We start from the raw sequence: 15733 nt of genomic DNA on the forward strand, positions 1-15733 counted from the left end.
TGGCAAGATCTCACAATGCATTACATTATTTTTATCTGTCCCTTAGGGGTAAAGTCGGTCACTCATCTGATCAACATCACAGAGGATACCAAGTGAATAAAGCAACTTTATACTATATTGTGATTTTTTTTCTGAGTTTTTGCCAACCTGAAGACCAAGAGGCGCTATATTCCTTAAAGTTCAGCAGCTTGTAGAGGCATTTGTAGAAAAATTTAAAAACTTAGAAAGAAAGGTGAATGAGTCAATATTTAATTGCTGCCTGGTTACACTATATATAAAAACTGAAAATATCAATAATAACAACTTAATGGGTAAGAAAAGTTTTTTATTTTTTTTTAAGATTTTATTTATTTATTTGACACAGAGAGAGAGAGAGAGAGAGACACATCACAAGTAGGCAGAGAGGCAGGCAGAGAGAGGGGGAAGCAGGTTCCCTGTAGAGCAGAGAGCCCGATGCGGGGCTCGATCCCTCAACCCCGAGATCATGGCCTGAGCCGAAGGCAGAGACTTAACCCACTGAGCCACCCAGGTGCCCCAAGAAAAGTTTTAATATAAAATATTTTGTTCTTAAACGAATAAAGTCACAATAAAGGCATTAAAATGCTAAAGAAGACTGAATACATTTTAATTTTTCCTGATTTTTTATGTTCTTTTATTCCCTCCAAAGACAAATATTTTATTTCCATGACTTGAAGACTTACTGTATTAAATTATGACAGATTTTTATTTCTGATATACTATTGTGCTTGATTAAGTGATAAAAATCTAGCTTTAATAACATATAATTCTTTTCCAAGGATCTACTCTAGAGGAGCAAACAGGTAAGTATATATCATACTGTATGTCATAACAAATGTGCTGTTTTCCTTATTATATCACACTCATTTAAAATATAGATAAGGGGTTGGAAGAGGGGAGAAAAGAAAAGAGAAAAATAAATAAAATGCAGATAAAAAACGCTGGTTTTCTAATAACTAACATTCTATTTTCTATTAATTAAGAAGACAAACTCAAGACGCACAGATAATCATTATTCTAGAAGGTTTAGAGCAACTTATGCGACACCTGGCAGGCTCAGTTCGTAGAGCATGCAACCCTTGACCTCAGGGTGTGGGTTTGAGTCCCACACTGGATGTAGAGATTACTTAAAAAAAAGAAATTGAAGTGACTTATAAAAGTAATCTTTCATGAACTTAATCTTAAAAGATTGAAATTTCTCAAATAAAACAAACCAATACTTCATCTATTTCATTTGCCTGGTCTCTACTTTGCCCAGAACATGCACAATAGAAATATCTGTTTAAAAATTGGTACCTCACTTCTGAAGAAAAAAAAAGTTCTGAAATTGTTTTAAAACATGCAAAAATAGGGCACCTGGGTGGCTCAGCTGGTTAAGTGTCTGCCTTCGGCTAAGGTCATGATCCCAGAGTCCTCCATTGGGTTCCCTCCTCTGCAGGGAGTCTGCTTATCTCTCTGCCTCTCATCCAGCTTGTGCTCTCTCTCTGTCTCCCAAATAAATAAATAAAACAACAAAAAAAAATGTGCCAGAGTCCATACCTGATTTTTTAATGATGAAAGAATATATTCTTTTTCATGGCGGGAGATGGTCTTGTGAGTTTCTGGCGTTTCGCTAACGAAAAAGATCCATAAAATAAACCAAACGATGCCAACTATACCTGAAAACGGAAAATAAGTTAAATAAAATTAGAATGCACCCACATCAATTTTTACATGTCTTGAAAAAATTATGTAATCATTAATTATCAAAGTAAAACTGGTTTCAGCTTGGTGTTGATTTCAAGTTCCACTCATAATTTCCTAATGGGATACTTGCTATTTGTATTATTTCCTATAAGTTTTGAATAGAAGAACTTTAAGCACATGACTCTGCTTATCAGAGTCTACCAGACAAACATTTTGAAAAATAAATTTTCACAATCTATTATTTCTACAGATACCTGTTTTCACTCATTGATTTGTTTTTTGTTTAAAATGCAGATGTATTTTCTGCATGAAATGTCTACATGGGCAATCTAATTTATTAAAAACATGTAGCATCCTGCTAATGAGATTGCGAAATGAAAGGCCCCGAGACTGAATAAAAAGAGAAAAAATTAAAGCTATTAAGTGAGGGCATCCTACTTTGCTTGAGAAAAAATCTTTTCAAAATATAAATTTTTATAATAACCAATACTGTAGTTTTTGGTAGTGAGTATAGCATTAAAGTCTTGGATTCAACAGCAGCTTCTACTGAGAAATATTCCAAAATTAGTATCACATCATAAGTCAACTAGATCATTTTAAGCAAATAAATTTAAAAAACAGATTTTCATTAAGTATTTCAGAACTTTGTGGTTTAGGAGTTGGTAACTTAGTGAGTTGGAATATATATTTTTAACCAGTTATTAGACTATTAATACATTTTGGATTTGTTACATTATGATTTAAGTTAAATTTTTGAGTAAACTTACCAAAAAGGTAGAAGACGTAAGTCCAATTCATATAGAAACAAATTATTCCAGAAAGAGGAAGAGAAATTACTGTCCCAAGCTGTGCTCCTAGAAAACAATAAAGACTTGGTGAACTCTGTAGAGAGATGAACGAGGGGACTGGTCTACTGCTTAAGGAAGAGGGTAACAGATTTTCTCAAGGAATCATTTACTAGAAAACCCACAATATGTAAGACATACACATTAATTTGTAATTACATTAGTTACAACTATGTAGCTATTGATGAATTAGAATGCATCAATCAGTATAGGACCTATTATAACATGAGCTAGTCAATGCCCCATTACTAGTAACTGAAATGAAATGCAAGTGTTTGGGGAAAGGTTCAAAGATGGTCTCTAAGGCTGATAAACATAATGTACTGCAGTACAGCTGAGGAAATAAGAATGAAGCTTTTAGTGATCTAAGTTGCCCAAAATATATTACAAAGAATTGTTTCAGATAAATAAATAATGAAATTCATTTTAATCACCAAATAGAAGACAGCTTAGTAGAGAGAGTGGCAGTTAAAATAATGAGATGTTTTTTCTGATGTCAAGTTTTAGAGGAAAGAAAAATAAACAAGTAATTATTATGGGTTAGAAAGGGTTAAGTGTCACAGAACAGTGTGGAAGTTCAAATATGGGACAGATGACCTTTGACTCCCAGAGGTCAGGAAAAGATATAAGAGGCAGCAATAGACTTTGAAAGATGGGTAAGGTTTTTGTCCCATAGAAACAAGGTTAGGAAGAAGATAGAGAGGCAGATGTAACAGGACAAGTAAAGGAGTAAAGTAGGGAAACAGAGTGGGTTTGGGAACTTTGCTTGGGTGAAGGAAAGGAAGAGAGGATAAAGGCTGGAAAACTATGTTGGATAGTAACTGAATATCTACTCTACTTCAGGCACTGTGCACTAGGGATTAGGCTAGCTGCAGCGAAGTAGTGAAGACTAAAGAATCTTGACCCCAGTTGGATCGTAGACCTCACTCAATACATAAGGAGGAAGCATAGGTAGTACCAGCTCATGAATTTATATCGGATTTCTCATGTTGATCGTTACATAGCTGTAAGAACCACCTTCTTAAAATGTGAATTGGATCATGTCTCTCTTTTGATTAGACACCTCTGATGTCTCCCCATTGTATTTTGGAAAAAAAAAACACAACAGCTAAATTTCTTCCCGTGGCCTGTAAAGCCCAATATAATCTGGCTCTTGTCTATTTCTCCAACCTCATCTTATTCCATTCTCCCCTTTATTCATTAAGTTCTAGCCACCCACTGTGGTTTTTCATTTCTTTGAACTCTTATGTTATTTCCTGCCTGAGAGCCCTTGAACATGCTGTTCTGGTTGGCTGGAATGCTCCTCCTGCTCTTTGCATGGCTGGTTCTTAGCCTGCAGATTTTAGCTTCAAGGTGACACCAGAGAGGTCTTTCTCAACCACTGTATTTAAAAGCAGACAGGTCCAAAATTTTTCATTCAGTGTGTGATCTAGTAAAATTATAATTCACATACAAAGCTCACGCTATCTCACTCATTGATTAAAATGACAGCAAATAAATGCACAGAAAAAAGATGTATGAAGAGGGGCTAAGAGTTATGACATGCTCATTAGACAATCAGATTAGATATCACAATTTAAGGACAAAAGGGTTTAACTTTCCAGCTATTGGAACTTAAAAAAAAAACAAAACCATAGCATTCTTTATATAAACATCTGAACAAGCAACATGTTTTGAAATAAATGATGGCAGATGGAGATAATGACATTAGTCAATGAAGCCACATTGCTATATGTTGTTGGGCCAAAGAGAAAAATTAATAATAAAATTATACTTCCAAAATTTTATTTTTCACCCAAAGGAGTATTCTGACATCGTTTGGGTGAGAACACATCTCTTTTTTATCCAAGGTTGATATATACATAACAGATTATAGCAAAGTTTTTACAAGAATAGTTATCTCACCTGCATATGAAATGCTAAGAAGCTTGCTTCTTTCAAGAGGGGGAGCCCAAGAAGACCACATGGCATGCATAGCTGGAAATGTAACACCCTGAGGAGGGGAAAAAGATATTTCCACTGAAATACAAGATAGTTTTGTTAATGTTTTAAATCCAGTTGAGATTTTTGTTGTAAGAGAGATTTCTGCATAAGAACCACACTAGAATTGGGTTCCGCGAGGTGAGATGTTTCCACAGTGTTGACTGAAAGTACCTTATAGTGAAGTACTTCCAAAATCTGAACAAAGATTTGTGGATTCTGTCAAGTGGCTTGAGGACTACAAGATAAGGATAATAACTGGCCTGAATGAAATGGGAATATTACTACCAAAATATTACTTTAAAAAAATGCTGAGCTAATACTTTGGGATACTGGAAGAAAATTCAAATTGACCTTAATCAGTAAGAAAAATTGTCCTATAAAAAATCCCGATGGGGGCACCTGGGTGGCTCAGTGGGTTAAGCCGCTGCCTTCGGCTCGGGTCATGATCCCAGGGTCCTGGGATCGAGTCCCACATCGGGCTCTCTGTTCAGCGGGGAGCCTACTTCCCTCTTTCTCTCTCTCTGCCTGCTCTCTGTCTACTTGTGATCTCTCTCTGTAAAATAAATAAATAAAATCTTTAAAAAAAAAATCCCGATGAATTCAATTAGAGTGCATATAGTTTTTTTTCTTTTCTTCTTGGTGATAACTAGCTTAGTAAATGCCAGTTGCTGATATGAAGTGGCAGTGGAACGGTGGAGGCAGGAGGGGCACAGAGACTTGGGACAGGAGGAGCTGCTGGAGGAGAGGTGGGAAGGAAGAGATTTTGGTGGATTCAAAGCTGTGGATTCACAGCGTCTTTGGTCACTCACTAACTGTGCGGTCTAACAAAGATTAGTTAACCTCCTTGAACTTCAGTTTCTTTATCTGTAAAGCAAAGATAATACTCCCTATCTCACATGATTGTTGTAAAGCTAAAGGGTAGCTAGTGCTATTATTATTAACAGAGACAAGAATAAAAGCTTTAACACTTTGTACTTTCTGCTGATTCCTTTAAAAACAAAACCAAACCAAACAAAAAAGAAGAATGAAAGACAGAAATACCAGTGGAAGGCAAAAATGATTTAGGCAGGGGCGCCTGGGTGGCTCAGTCAGTTAAGCGTCTGACTCTTCATTTTGGCTCAGGTCACAATCTCAGGGTCATGAGACGGAGCCCTGCACTAGACTCTACACTCAGTGGGGAGTTGACTAGAGATTCTCTCTCTGTCTCTGCCCCTCCTGCTTGTGCTCTCTCTCTCAAATAAATAAATAAAATCTTAAAAAAACGATTTAGGCAGCAATGCAAGTTGATAACAATCTGTATCACAGGAGAATAGAGATCACTTACAGAATAGAGATGAAGGTGTTGGGAAACATCCACAAAAGTTATGTTGTGAAAAACTTTATTATAAAACCTTAGGGGCCTTGTGGGTATATTTATGGGGAGTCAGATGCTAGAGATGAAAGATGCTGACCTAAGTTTATGGATGAGGTAATGTACATGTGATAATACTGGCGGAACAGATAAAGGCAAAAGAAGAATAAACGCAACTTAAATTCTATTCAGAAGTAACACAGTTACTTGAGATAACAGTAGTAATACAATCAATATACTATAATGCTAAATTAGTGACATAAACAGACAAGAAGCTAACATACGGGAATACATTCAACAAGGAGATTCAATATTGGGATCAGAGAAAATACACTACAGTTAAGTATATTTTATTTATGTAAGAAGAGGAACCTGGTAATAAGGGAGTCATTTTTATTTTGTAGTCAAAGGAGTTTGTTTAATACAACTCTATTTGATAAGGACAAAATAAGAATGCTCAGATGAGTGATCAAAGCTTAAAAATAACAGTACTTGGCAATTTCCAAAGTATTCTAGCAATCATTATCACATCTGAGCTGTGACTGAGGAGGGGGCAGGTATTTTAGTTCCAGTTTTAAAAATGATGGAACTGAGGTCTAGAGATGAAAGCTTGCATAAGGTTTCACTATTAGATGCAGTGGAGTTAACTATTCAAACTCTGATCTTATGACTCCAGTCAGTGTTTTTCCAGCACAGCATGATACACTGTTACCTAACATAAGCTTCATGCTACACACCAAACTCAGAGGTCACTATTTCGGTTAAGTCAAAAGTATGTTAAGAGCAAAATAAACCTATGACTCAGTTTCACAGGTAGAAGCTCAAAGTCAGAAACAAAAAGAGACCATTATTTAAAGACTGAGGTACCGGGGCACCTGAGAGGCACAGTCAGTTGAATGTCCAACTCCTGAATCTGACTCAGGTCATGATCTCAGGGTTGTGGGCTCGAGCCCTGTGTTGGGCTCTGTGCTGGACATGGAGCCTGCGTAAGATTCTCTCTCTCCCTCTCCCTCTGTCCCTCCTTCTTGCCTCTCTTTCTTTCCCTCTCTAAAGCAAACAAACAAACAAACAAATAGATACATACTATGAAATGCAAAAGAGAAGTGGAAAGGAAAAGAAAGATAAGAATTAAAATTTCCAAGTGATAAAAATCTTAGGAGGAAAGGAAAAAAAAGATAAAAATTGGTAATTCTCAAAGCAGCAGAAAGTTCATAAGAATCACAAAACTAAAGAAAGATAGTTATATAAAATAATATATTATTTGTCTCTAAGCTAGAGAATCAGAAAAAAAGAACAAAGAGGAAGCTCTATGAAAAACAAGCAGGGAGCCCAATGTGGGGCTCGATCCCAGGACCCCGCGATCATGACCTGAGCGAAGGCAGATGCTTAACCAATTAAGCCACCCAGTTATCCCTAGTTAGTCACCTTTCTAATTAAAAAATAAATCCCTATTATCTTCTAATGTTAATTTTTGGTTTATATTAATACCAAAGAATGATATCTTTAAGAAGACCGGAAAGTGGTACAGGGTAAGAGGGAAAAAAAAAAAAGAGAGAGAAAAATTACCTCTCCCAATCCTTCTAGTGCCCTGAGTGCAATGAGGGCTCCAACTCCCAAATCTGCAGCAATGGGAGTGAACAGGGTAAAGACAGCAGTGCCAAGGATCCCAAATCCTAGCAGCAGTTTCCCCCCCACTTTGCTGGCAATATATCCTCCAGGAATCTGGGTGATGATGTAGCCATAAAAAAAAGAACCGAGAATCCATCCTTGAGTTTCCGCATCCCACTGGTACTTTTTACCCTATAAAGAGTAGGAGGAAAAGAAACAACATTTTAAGACCTTGACTAAAGAGCTCTTTGTCTAACTGGCATGTTAGTATATATAAATATAATTTTGAACCACTGTTTTAGACTGAAGAACTTGCAAACTTTCTACCAGGTAGCTGAGTCACCACAGCACAAGCATGCAATTTCTAGAAGTGAACGGAAAGTAAGTGAAAGCCATAAACTTCAAGAAGGCCCGTTATTTTATGAAACTAGACTATAGATGAGTTGTAGAGGCTTTCTCATGACCATAACCAAGAAAGCTCAAAAAAGAGGCACAGATTCAATCCAGAAATTCTACCAAACAGAATATTGTAGTGGCTGAGCTGGGCTTTGGAGCCATGGCTGGGTTCAAGACTAGCTCTATTACTTACTGGATTTGCGATGTGGGAAGATTATTAAATGAAAAAGGTCTGACACGCACTTAACTGTTCACTTAATGTTGGTTATTAGTATGCACAAATATAGTTCATTAATATCTCCCGATTCAGAACAAGTACTTGAACAAGCATACAGAACAAGACAAAAGAGCAAGTATTTAAACCAAGCCATAGACTTCATGTGAGTAGATGTCTTTTAATTAGGAGCAGCACATTGTAAGGTCATAATGAAGATTTAGTGACTCATCTGACATCTTTAATTCACATAGTTGTATCACTGAGCCAATGTGTCAAGAACCATGTCAGGATCTCAGAATTTCTTTTTACTGGTCATATAAGGCAGATGAAGATAACTAGCTAGATCAACAAAAGCATTTGCTAAATGAAAGATACAAAGCATCCCTCTAATTATCCTTACTTGAAGTACCAATTTGTGGCTTAACTATAGGATTCTTGGACTTCATGAAACGTCTGTCCAGCAATTATAAGTCACAGGCTGAAGCAGGGAAAGTGTGTGATGTGTACTCAAACATGTATTCAGCAACATTATTAAAGTCAAATAAAATTTTTTTCTCGGTAAGTTACTATTCTGTATGCTTGCTTATTTGGGCAGAAACCCTCTCCTGAGCTTGGATGTGCTTGTGTATAAACAGCAGAGGACACTAACCCAAGTGCTATCTGGCTCTTCTGTGAGCACTGAAAATGGATGATGATATACTCATAAAAAAGGACACTAGCCTTTTCTCCTTTTCTATCTCCCTGTGTCATAGCAAAATAAAATACTTAAAGTATGCAAAACTCAATTCTGAACAAATGATGGACACACAATTATCAATTCCACTGTAACCTGAAGCAAGCAAAGTGCCTTAAGCAGCTTAGGTTAGGCATGTGTAAACTTTGGAAAAGAATGTCCTAGGAAATTGACCTGTTCTTATTCTTCGCTGCAGATGAACTAAGCTTTCTTGCAACCATAATCTTTTAAGTAAAACAACTACTGCAGAAGAGTCCCATAAAAACTATTCAGCAACATCAAAAACAATGAAATTTTCTAGTAGGCTAAACAGGTTTTTCCAAGTTATCTTCAAGGATGGTTGGTATGTTTAGAGGAAACCGAGAAACTACTTTTCGAACAGATCAAAGTATATTACACCAAGCAGCAGTAGCTGTCGTTATCTTGCTGTTCAACCAGTTGCTGAAAAAAGCACAAGAGAAAAAGATTCAGAGCTTCTGTGAATAAAGTGTTTGTGGTTTCTATAGGATTAAGAGAGACCTTTCAATACTTTTACTCAGATGTATTTAAGGATTAAGATTGCTTGTTTAAAAAGTAGCACTTACCGTTTGATTATGATGAACTTTTATGGGAGCAGAATGCTCTGCACACTCCTTAGAGGTTCTGTTATCTGCTAAAGTTGTATTTGAATCTACCATATCCACTAAGGCAACACTCAGATTCACACGTAAGGCATAGAGAACGAAGAAACCGAAAAAAGCCAAAAGTGCTAAGTTGTAGCGAGCAGAGCAGCACACTGGAGCTGAAATAAATATTGGGAGACAACTTTCACTAGAAGAATAACTTAGATGATATTATCTAAATTACTAAAAAGGGTACTTTTTAGAAGTACACAAATTAATAAACCATGAATATTCTTCTGGGACTATTTTCAGATTAAGCATAACTAAAAACATTTATCAAGGAGAGTTTGTTTTCAGTAGCTGTAGTTTTGATAAGCATTTACACATGAGAGCCTGAACTATAAGACAGTTTCTTAAAACATGAAGGCAACAGCTTTATCAACTTTGCTCAGAAAAATCTCCATTACATGGGTGCCTGAGTGGCTCAGTGGGTTAAGCATCTGCCTCTTGATTTTGGCTCAGGTCATGATCTCAGGATTGTGAGACTGGGCCCCCCAGTGCTAAGCCTGCTTGAGATTCTCTCTCCCTCTGCCCCTCCCCCTCCCCTTGCTCCCCTCCCCCGGCTTGTATGCACATGTGTTCTTGCGCTCTCTCTAAACGAAAAGAAAAGAAAACTCCATTACAGAGTCAAAACTGAATCCCTAATCCCTGCTGGTTGACAAAGATTCAAGAAAAATAGTTAAGGGGTTTAATAGCATCATTATTTCTGAAAAACTATCTAAAACATGGCCAATCAGTACAGAGTACTCATTACAGCAAAGCACTGATACTGGGGACTATGAGTCAGTAGCCATCTCACTGTAATTGAAGCCCAGCACAAAAATTTTCCTGCCAAGACTCACATGAAACCCCTCTTGATAAATTTCTTACCTTGAAAAGTATCCTCGGAGGCTGGGTTTGAATCAGAAGCCATGATTAGTAATTAAGGCCCTCCTAATCTAAATGTATTTAAGAATCCAGAAGCAAACTTGCAGAATCTATGACAGTTGCAGCATCTGTGACAGTTGCTCAGTTGAACATGCTTAAAGGGCCCACATTAAAAAAGGAAGTAAGTGAACGTAACACAAAGATTAAAAAAAAAAAAAAAAAAAAAGAGGAAGGCGGAATTGGTTGAAGGAACCAATGAAAGAAAGATCATGCAAGAGGAGGAGTTTTGATCTATTTTTTTTTTTTACCTTAATTAGGGGCGTATGCACATTAGTTTGTCTTTTTCTTCCTTTGCTGAGTTGTAGCATTGGAGAGGGGACAGGAATTTAGGAAGTTAAGGTTGAGTGATCCCTTAGTGACAGAGAGAGAGCGGCTAATCCAGGGTTTTACAGAAGTGCAGGGCAAACACTGAGTGTCTGATAAACAGCTGTCAAAAGATACAAACGTCTATTTTACTTGGTAATGACAATCTGGAGTTAAATACATATACATGAATATATGTATGCTCTTGTTTAGTAATGACCTACTAACACTCCATATGTTTGTGTTTCTTCTCCTACTCAGGAATCCTGGTGTTGCACTGACCCAACCTCAAGCAACAGGACATTTGTCCGAGTACAGAGATCTTAGTACTGATTCAGACTGAAGTTTAATGAATATGGCACAACTCTACTAAGGGACATATTAATGTATTATGATCCACCTCACTTTTCTAGAAGCCCTCACACACTTTTTTTAAAAAATAATTTTATTAAAAAAAATTTATTTACCACAAATATGGTACCATAATTTATGACAAAGAGAGCAAGAGAGCACAAGCAGGGGGAGCGCAGTAGAAAGAGAGGGAGATGCAGGTTCCTGGCCTAGCAGGGAGCCTGACGAGGGGCTCGATCCCAGGACCTTGGGATCATAATCTGAGCCAAAGGCAGATGCTTAACCATCTGAGCCACCCAGGCGCCCCTAGAAGCCCTCACACATTTAACAACTGTAGTCAGATTTTCCTCTGTGTAGGAATCACACCATTTATCAGAGAATTTTTCATTTGGCATTCTCGACTCCTTTTGGAGGAGTACAGCTATTAGAATTATGGCACCACTGCCAAAGTGAGATCTTGAACTATGAGAACTGTATTTCTTTTATTTTTAATTTTTTAAAACCTTTTAAAAAAAGATTTATTTATTTATTTGACAAAGAGAACACAAGCAGGGGGAGCAGGGGAGGAAGAAGCAGACTCCTCACCAAGCAGGGAGCCCAATGTGGGACTCCATCCCAGGACTAAAGGATCATGACCTGAGCCAAAGGCATACACTTAACCGACAGAGCCATCCAGGTGTCCAGAGAACTGTATTTCTAAGGCTCCATTTATGCTGTCTCTGTTACCTGAATCTAGATACATTTGCTCTCTGCTCTAACCAAATGGGCTGCTGTCTAGGTAAAAGACTTTTGGATAGTGTAAGGCATGTTTTCTTTATCATCTGCTCTGTGTGGGACAGTAATACTTAGAAGTCTGGCGGACTCATAATCCTGCCAAATTAGGCCACCATAGTGTTATTTGGAGTAACTTGGAACAAGATCATTCCAGATATATATACTGTCTGCTTTGCCAAGGTACTATTGACAAAGTTCATTATGTCTTTCAGCAGAGAATGACAGTTGGTAATTTACGGTTTCAAGAGTTTCTCGGGTTGCCAGTGTGAAGATTACAAAGGGGGAGGAGTGCGAATGGTGGTGGAAGATATAGACTCAAAAGATCATTTATGGGACTGTTGTTTTCCTGGGAAGAGATGAAGGTGGCTTAAAGTAGGATAAAGCAGAGGCAATAAGCAGAGTGGGCAGATTCTTTTTTTTAAGATTTATTTTTTTCCTTGAGAGAGAGAAAGAGAGAGCGTGCAAGCAGGTGTGTTGGGGGAGGAGCAGAGGGAGAAAGAGAAATCCTCAAGCAGACTCTCTGCTGAGCAAGGAGGAGACCTGGGGCTCAGTCCAGACCCCATGAGATCATGATATGAGCTGAAACCAAGTGTCAGATGCTTAACTGACTGAGCCATCCAGACACCCCAGAAATGGGCAGATATGAGATAAATTTAAAAACAGAACTGACAGGCCTTGCCTACATATTAGATGTGGGAGTAAGTAAAAGGGAGGGATGAAGTTACTAGTAACTCAATTCACTAATTAGTCTAGACAACATTATTTTATGCCGTTCTGACATAATGTTATTACTCCTCTCTATCCTATTTGCAGTTACCTTATTTTACTGTTTTCAGCTTCTCCCCATGTGATGCTTGATTTGGACTATGAGGGCATACCCTATGAAGATGTGGGGCAAACAGCCTGATATTACTTGATAAACTGACCTACAAGTTATGGATCAGGCAACTATGACTTTTTGGGGCAGAATCAATAATCAGAAAATAAAAGCCAACATAGATGTCACAAAGTATACAGCTATGAGGTTGTAAGAAATATTACAAATATTTGGTCACTACTTTATATAAATGGCTGTTCTTACATATCAATCAGAAAAAATTTTTTTGAAGAAAGCATGGTGATAAGACAAAATGTGCCTGTGAATCTGGATAATGTTTGAAATTGGTCCAACAAAAGAATGCTTGCATTATGAAGAGAGAAAACATCCATCAAGCATCTGTCACACTGAAGTCTGGTTGAAAGCAAAATCATGCTTGTGTAATGAACAGAGCACCCATCAAAACAAACATCAGTTTCTAAACTATGGTTTAAATTTAGGAATGTGGAGTGGGTGTAGTTGAAAGAACACAGGCTAATTTAGAGAGAAGCAGACCTGGGAATGAATCTCAGTCCTGAATCTCACCAGCCGTGTGTCTTTGGGGGAAGTTAATTAATAGTTTTCATTCTCAGGGCGCCCAGGTGGCTCAGTGGTTGATCTTCTGTCCAGCCTTTGGTTTTGGCTCAGGTCATGATCTCAGGGTCCTGGGATGGAGCCCTTCGTTGGGCTCCCTGCTCAGCACAAAATCTGCTTTTCCCTCTCCCTCTGCTCTTCCCCCCACTCACATCTTCTCTTTCTCCCTCAAATAAATATATAAATAAAATCTTGTAAAAAAAGTTTTCATTCCCAGGTTTCTTGGCTCTAGAATGAGGCAAACAATAACCACCTCACTCGATTGTGTGTAGATTAAATGAAATACTTTCAGGCAGTTATGATAAGCACTCAGCACACGTGAATTCCTTTCCTGTTCACCCTGGAGAAAGTTATACCAGTAAGATAAAGTGCTATAATATATGTGTGTAACAAGGGGCAAAAGAGTCACATTAAACTGTCCATGGGTATGTGTGGGGGTGGGGGTGGAGCTCAGGCTCAGGGAAGGCCTCTTGGAGAAAGAACATTTATACTGAGTCTTCATCCATGAGTAGGAAGTCATCAGGCTTTGAGAGTGGAGGGGTAATTGTCTGGAAGCATCATCCATGTGGAATAAGGAAGAGTCAATCTCATCAATTAGCACATGAAAAGAGAAAATAATAACCCCTTGAGGCAACAGTGAGGAGTGAGAATGATATGCCCAGAAGGCCAGATTTCTGTTGAAGCAAGGATGTGGGTGGAGGGAAGGCTGGTAAAAACCCTAGAATTCCGGGCATTTACTCATTGTGGAAGGGTTTGGCAGTGAGGAGAAGAAAAGAGTACTGAATAATGAGAGGCTGAGACTGAAAATCCATGGTTAGGAGCTCTGACCCACACAGATGGGTGATTTTTCCTAAGAGGAGGGTGGGCACTGGACATAGTGAGCCCCCACCCAGCCCAGGAATTGCATCAAAAAAGATTTCCTATTGGGGCGCCTGGCTGGCTGAGTTGGTATAGCAGGTGACTCTTGATCTCAGGGTTGTGAGTTCGAGCCCCATGTTGGCGTAGAGATTACTTAAAAAAAAATTTTAAAAAAAGAAAAAAGATTTCCTATCTAACATGAATACAATATGCTTTGTGTTTAAAATGGTAATATTCAACTGTCTTACTCTTCCTTATGGGTCATTATGTATTCTTAGCTCCCAAATTAATACCTGTTTAAGTGAAAACACCAAATTCCATTAAAATGGGTCCAGTTACTACTGGTTATCATAACATGACCCAACGATCCAATGATCCAAGGCCATTAGCGTTTGTTCTGTAATATAGTTGCTCTCCACCAGCACTCCATATCTTATATTTAAGACTATATTCACACAAGAAGTATATTTGTGAAACTCAATGCTCACATAAGTAGTATATTTGTGAAACTCAATGCTGGTATCTAAATCCTGAATGTAACCCCCAACAGAATAGTAGAGGCAAAACCCAAAACAAACAAAACACCTCTCCCCCATCAGTGAAAAGAAAGCACAGAATGACCTATATTACAAGCTAGAAATCACAAGTTCCAATACAGGGAGACCATGAAGAATGGGGACAACATTTTGCTGTGTCCAGCTTCTCCAAGGAATGCAAAATCCAAATGGTCTTCGTTGATATTAGTGATAATAATAATAGTAATAGTAACTAACATTTACTATGCGCCAAACTCTTCTAAGCACTTCCTATTACCTCATTTAACCCTCACAATAACCCTGTAAGTTAGGTATATTATTTTCCCTGATTTATTGATAAGGAACCCATAGAGAGCTTAGGTAATTGCTAAAGCTCACACACCTAGTTAGTAGAGGTGGGTTTGGCAGTAAAGGACTCTGGCTCCAAATCTATGATTTGTGTTTAAACACAAAGAAATATTTTAGAAGCCTTAAAACTGAATTTTTCCTAACACAAATGAGCACATTCTTGGTGCAACAGTATTTTGAAAATCCGCTTGATCAAATACAAGACACATGTCATTCATACAAAAGTAAATGTTCACAGGGTGCAAAGTATAAGAAATGAAGAATTTTATATGCGTGGGTGGGGACGCTTTGCTCTTCCTTGCTTAGTTCCCTCCCTTCTTCCTACCTAAATTAGGCAGAAATATCTATACACTTCCTATTGTTCATCAGTGTTGAGCCTCCCTTCCCCCATCATTTTGGTGCGCATGTCTGAAACCCACCAGGTTGAGTAAAAGCACATTGTCGAGGGGCAAACCATAGTTGGGTTACTGAAAATTCCATCATATTATGTCAGCCTGAGGGGCATTAATTCTTAACACTAAGGAAACATCTTAATTTTAGCTCTCTTAGTAAAGAAACACTATGTATAATTTAAAACCATATCCTCATATGCATGGTGCAATGGGGAACTCTCAAATTTGTAACAGATCAAGTAAAAACGATTAAGCACTTTTCAAATAGGAATCTCTCAACTATAACACAAATGTG

General features: G+C 37.9%; 1 protein-coding gene across 2 annotated transcripts in view; it reads right to left on the minus strand.

The window, feature by feature from the left end:
• SLC17A5 (solute carrier family 17 member 5) overlaps nucleotides 1-15733 on the minus strand; it is a 50413-nt gene that overhangs the window by 33027 nt on the left and 1653 nt on the right. Inside the window, exons 1-6 of one of the 2 annotated variants that reach the window (XM_032340477.1) lie at nucleotides 10370-10538; nucleotides 9422-9618; nucleotides 7450-7683; nucleotides 4455-4542; nucleotides 2472-2558; nucleotides 1558-1676 (exon numbers count right to left, since the gene is read on the minus strand). In XM_032340477.1, coding sequence (XP_032196368.1) covers nucleotides 1558-1676; nucleotides 2472-2558; nucleotides 4455-4542; nucleotides 7450-7683; nucleotides 9422-9618; nucleotides 10370-10412 — 768 coding nt within the window. In that variant the 5' untranslated portion in view covers nucleotides 10413-10538. Of the gene's footprint in view, nucleotides 1-1557; nucleotides 1677-2471; nucleotides 2559-4454; nucleotides 4543-7449; nucleotides 7684-9421; nucleotides 9619-10369; nucleotides 10539-15733 lie in introns of those variants that run through there. The other variant, XM_032340476.1, reaches the window with a different exon arrangement.

Source organism: Mustela erminea, chromosome 4, assembly GCF_009829155.1.
Source record: "Mustela erminea isolate mMusErm1 chromosome 4, mMusErm1.Pri, whole genome shotgun sequence".
NCBI lineage: Eukaryota > Metazoa > Chordata > Mammalia > Carnivora > Mustelidae > Mustela > Mustela erminea.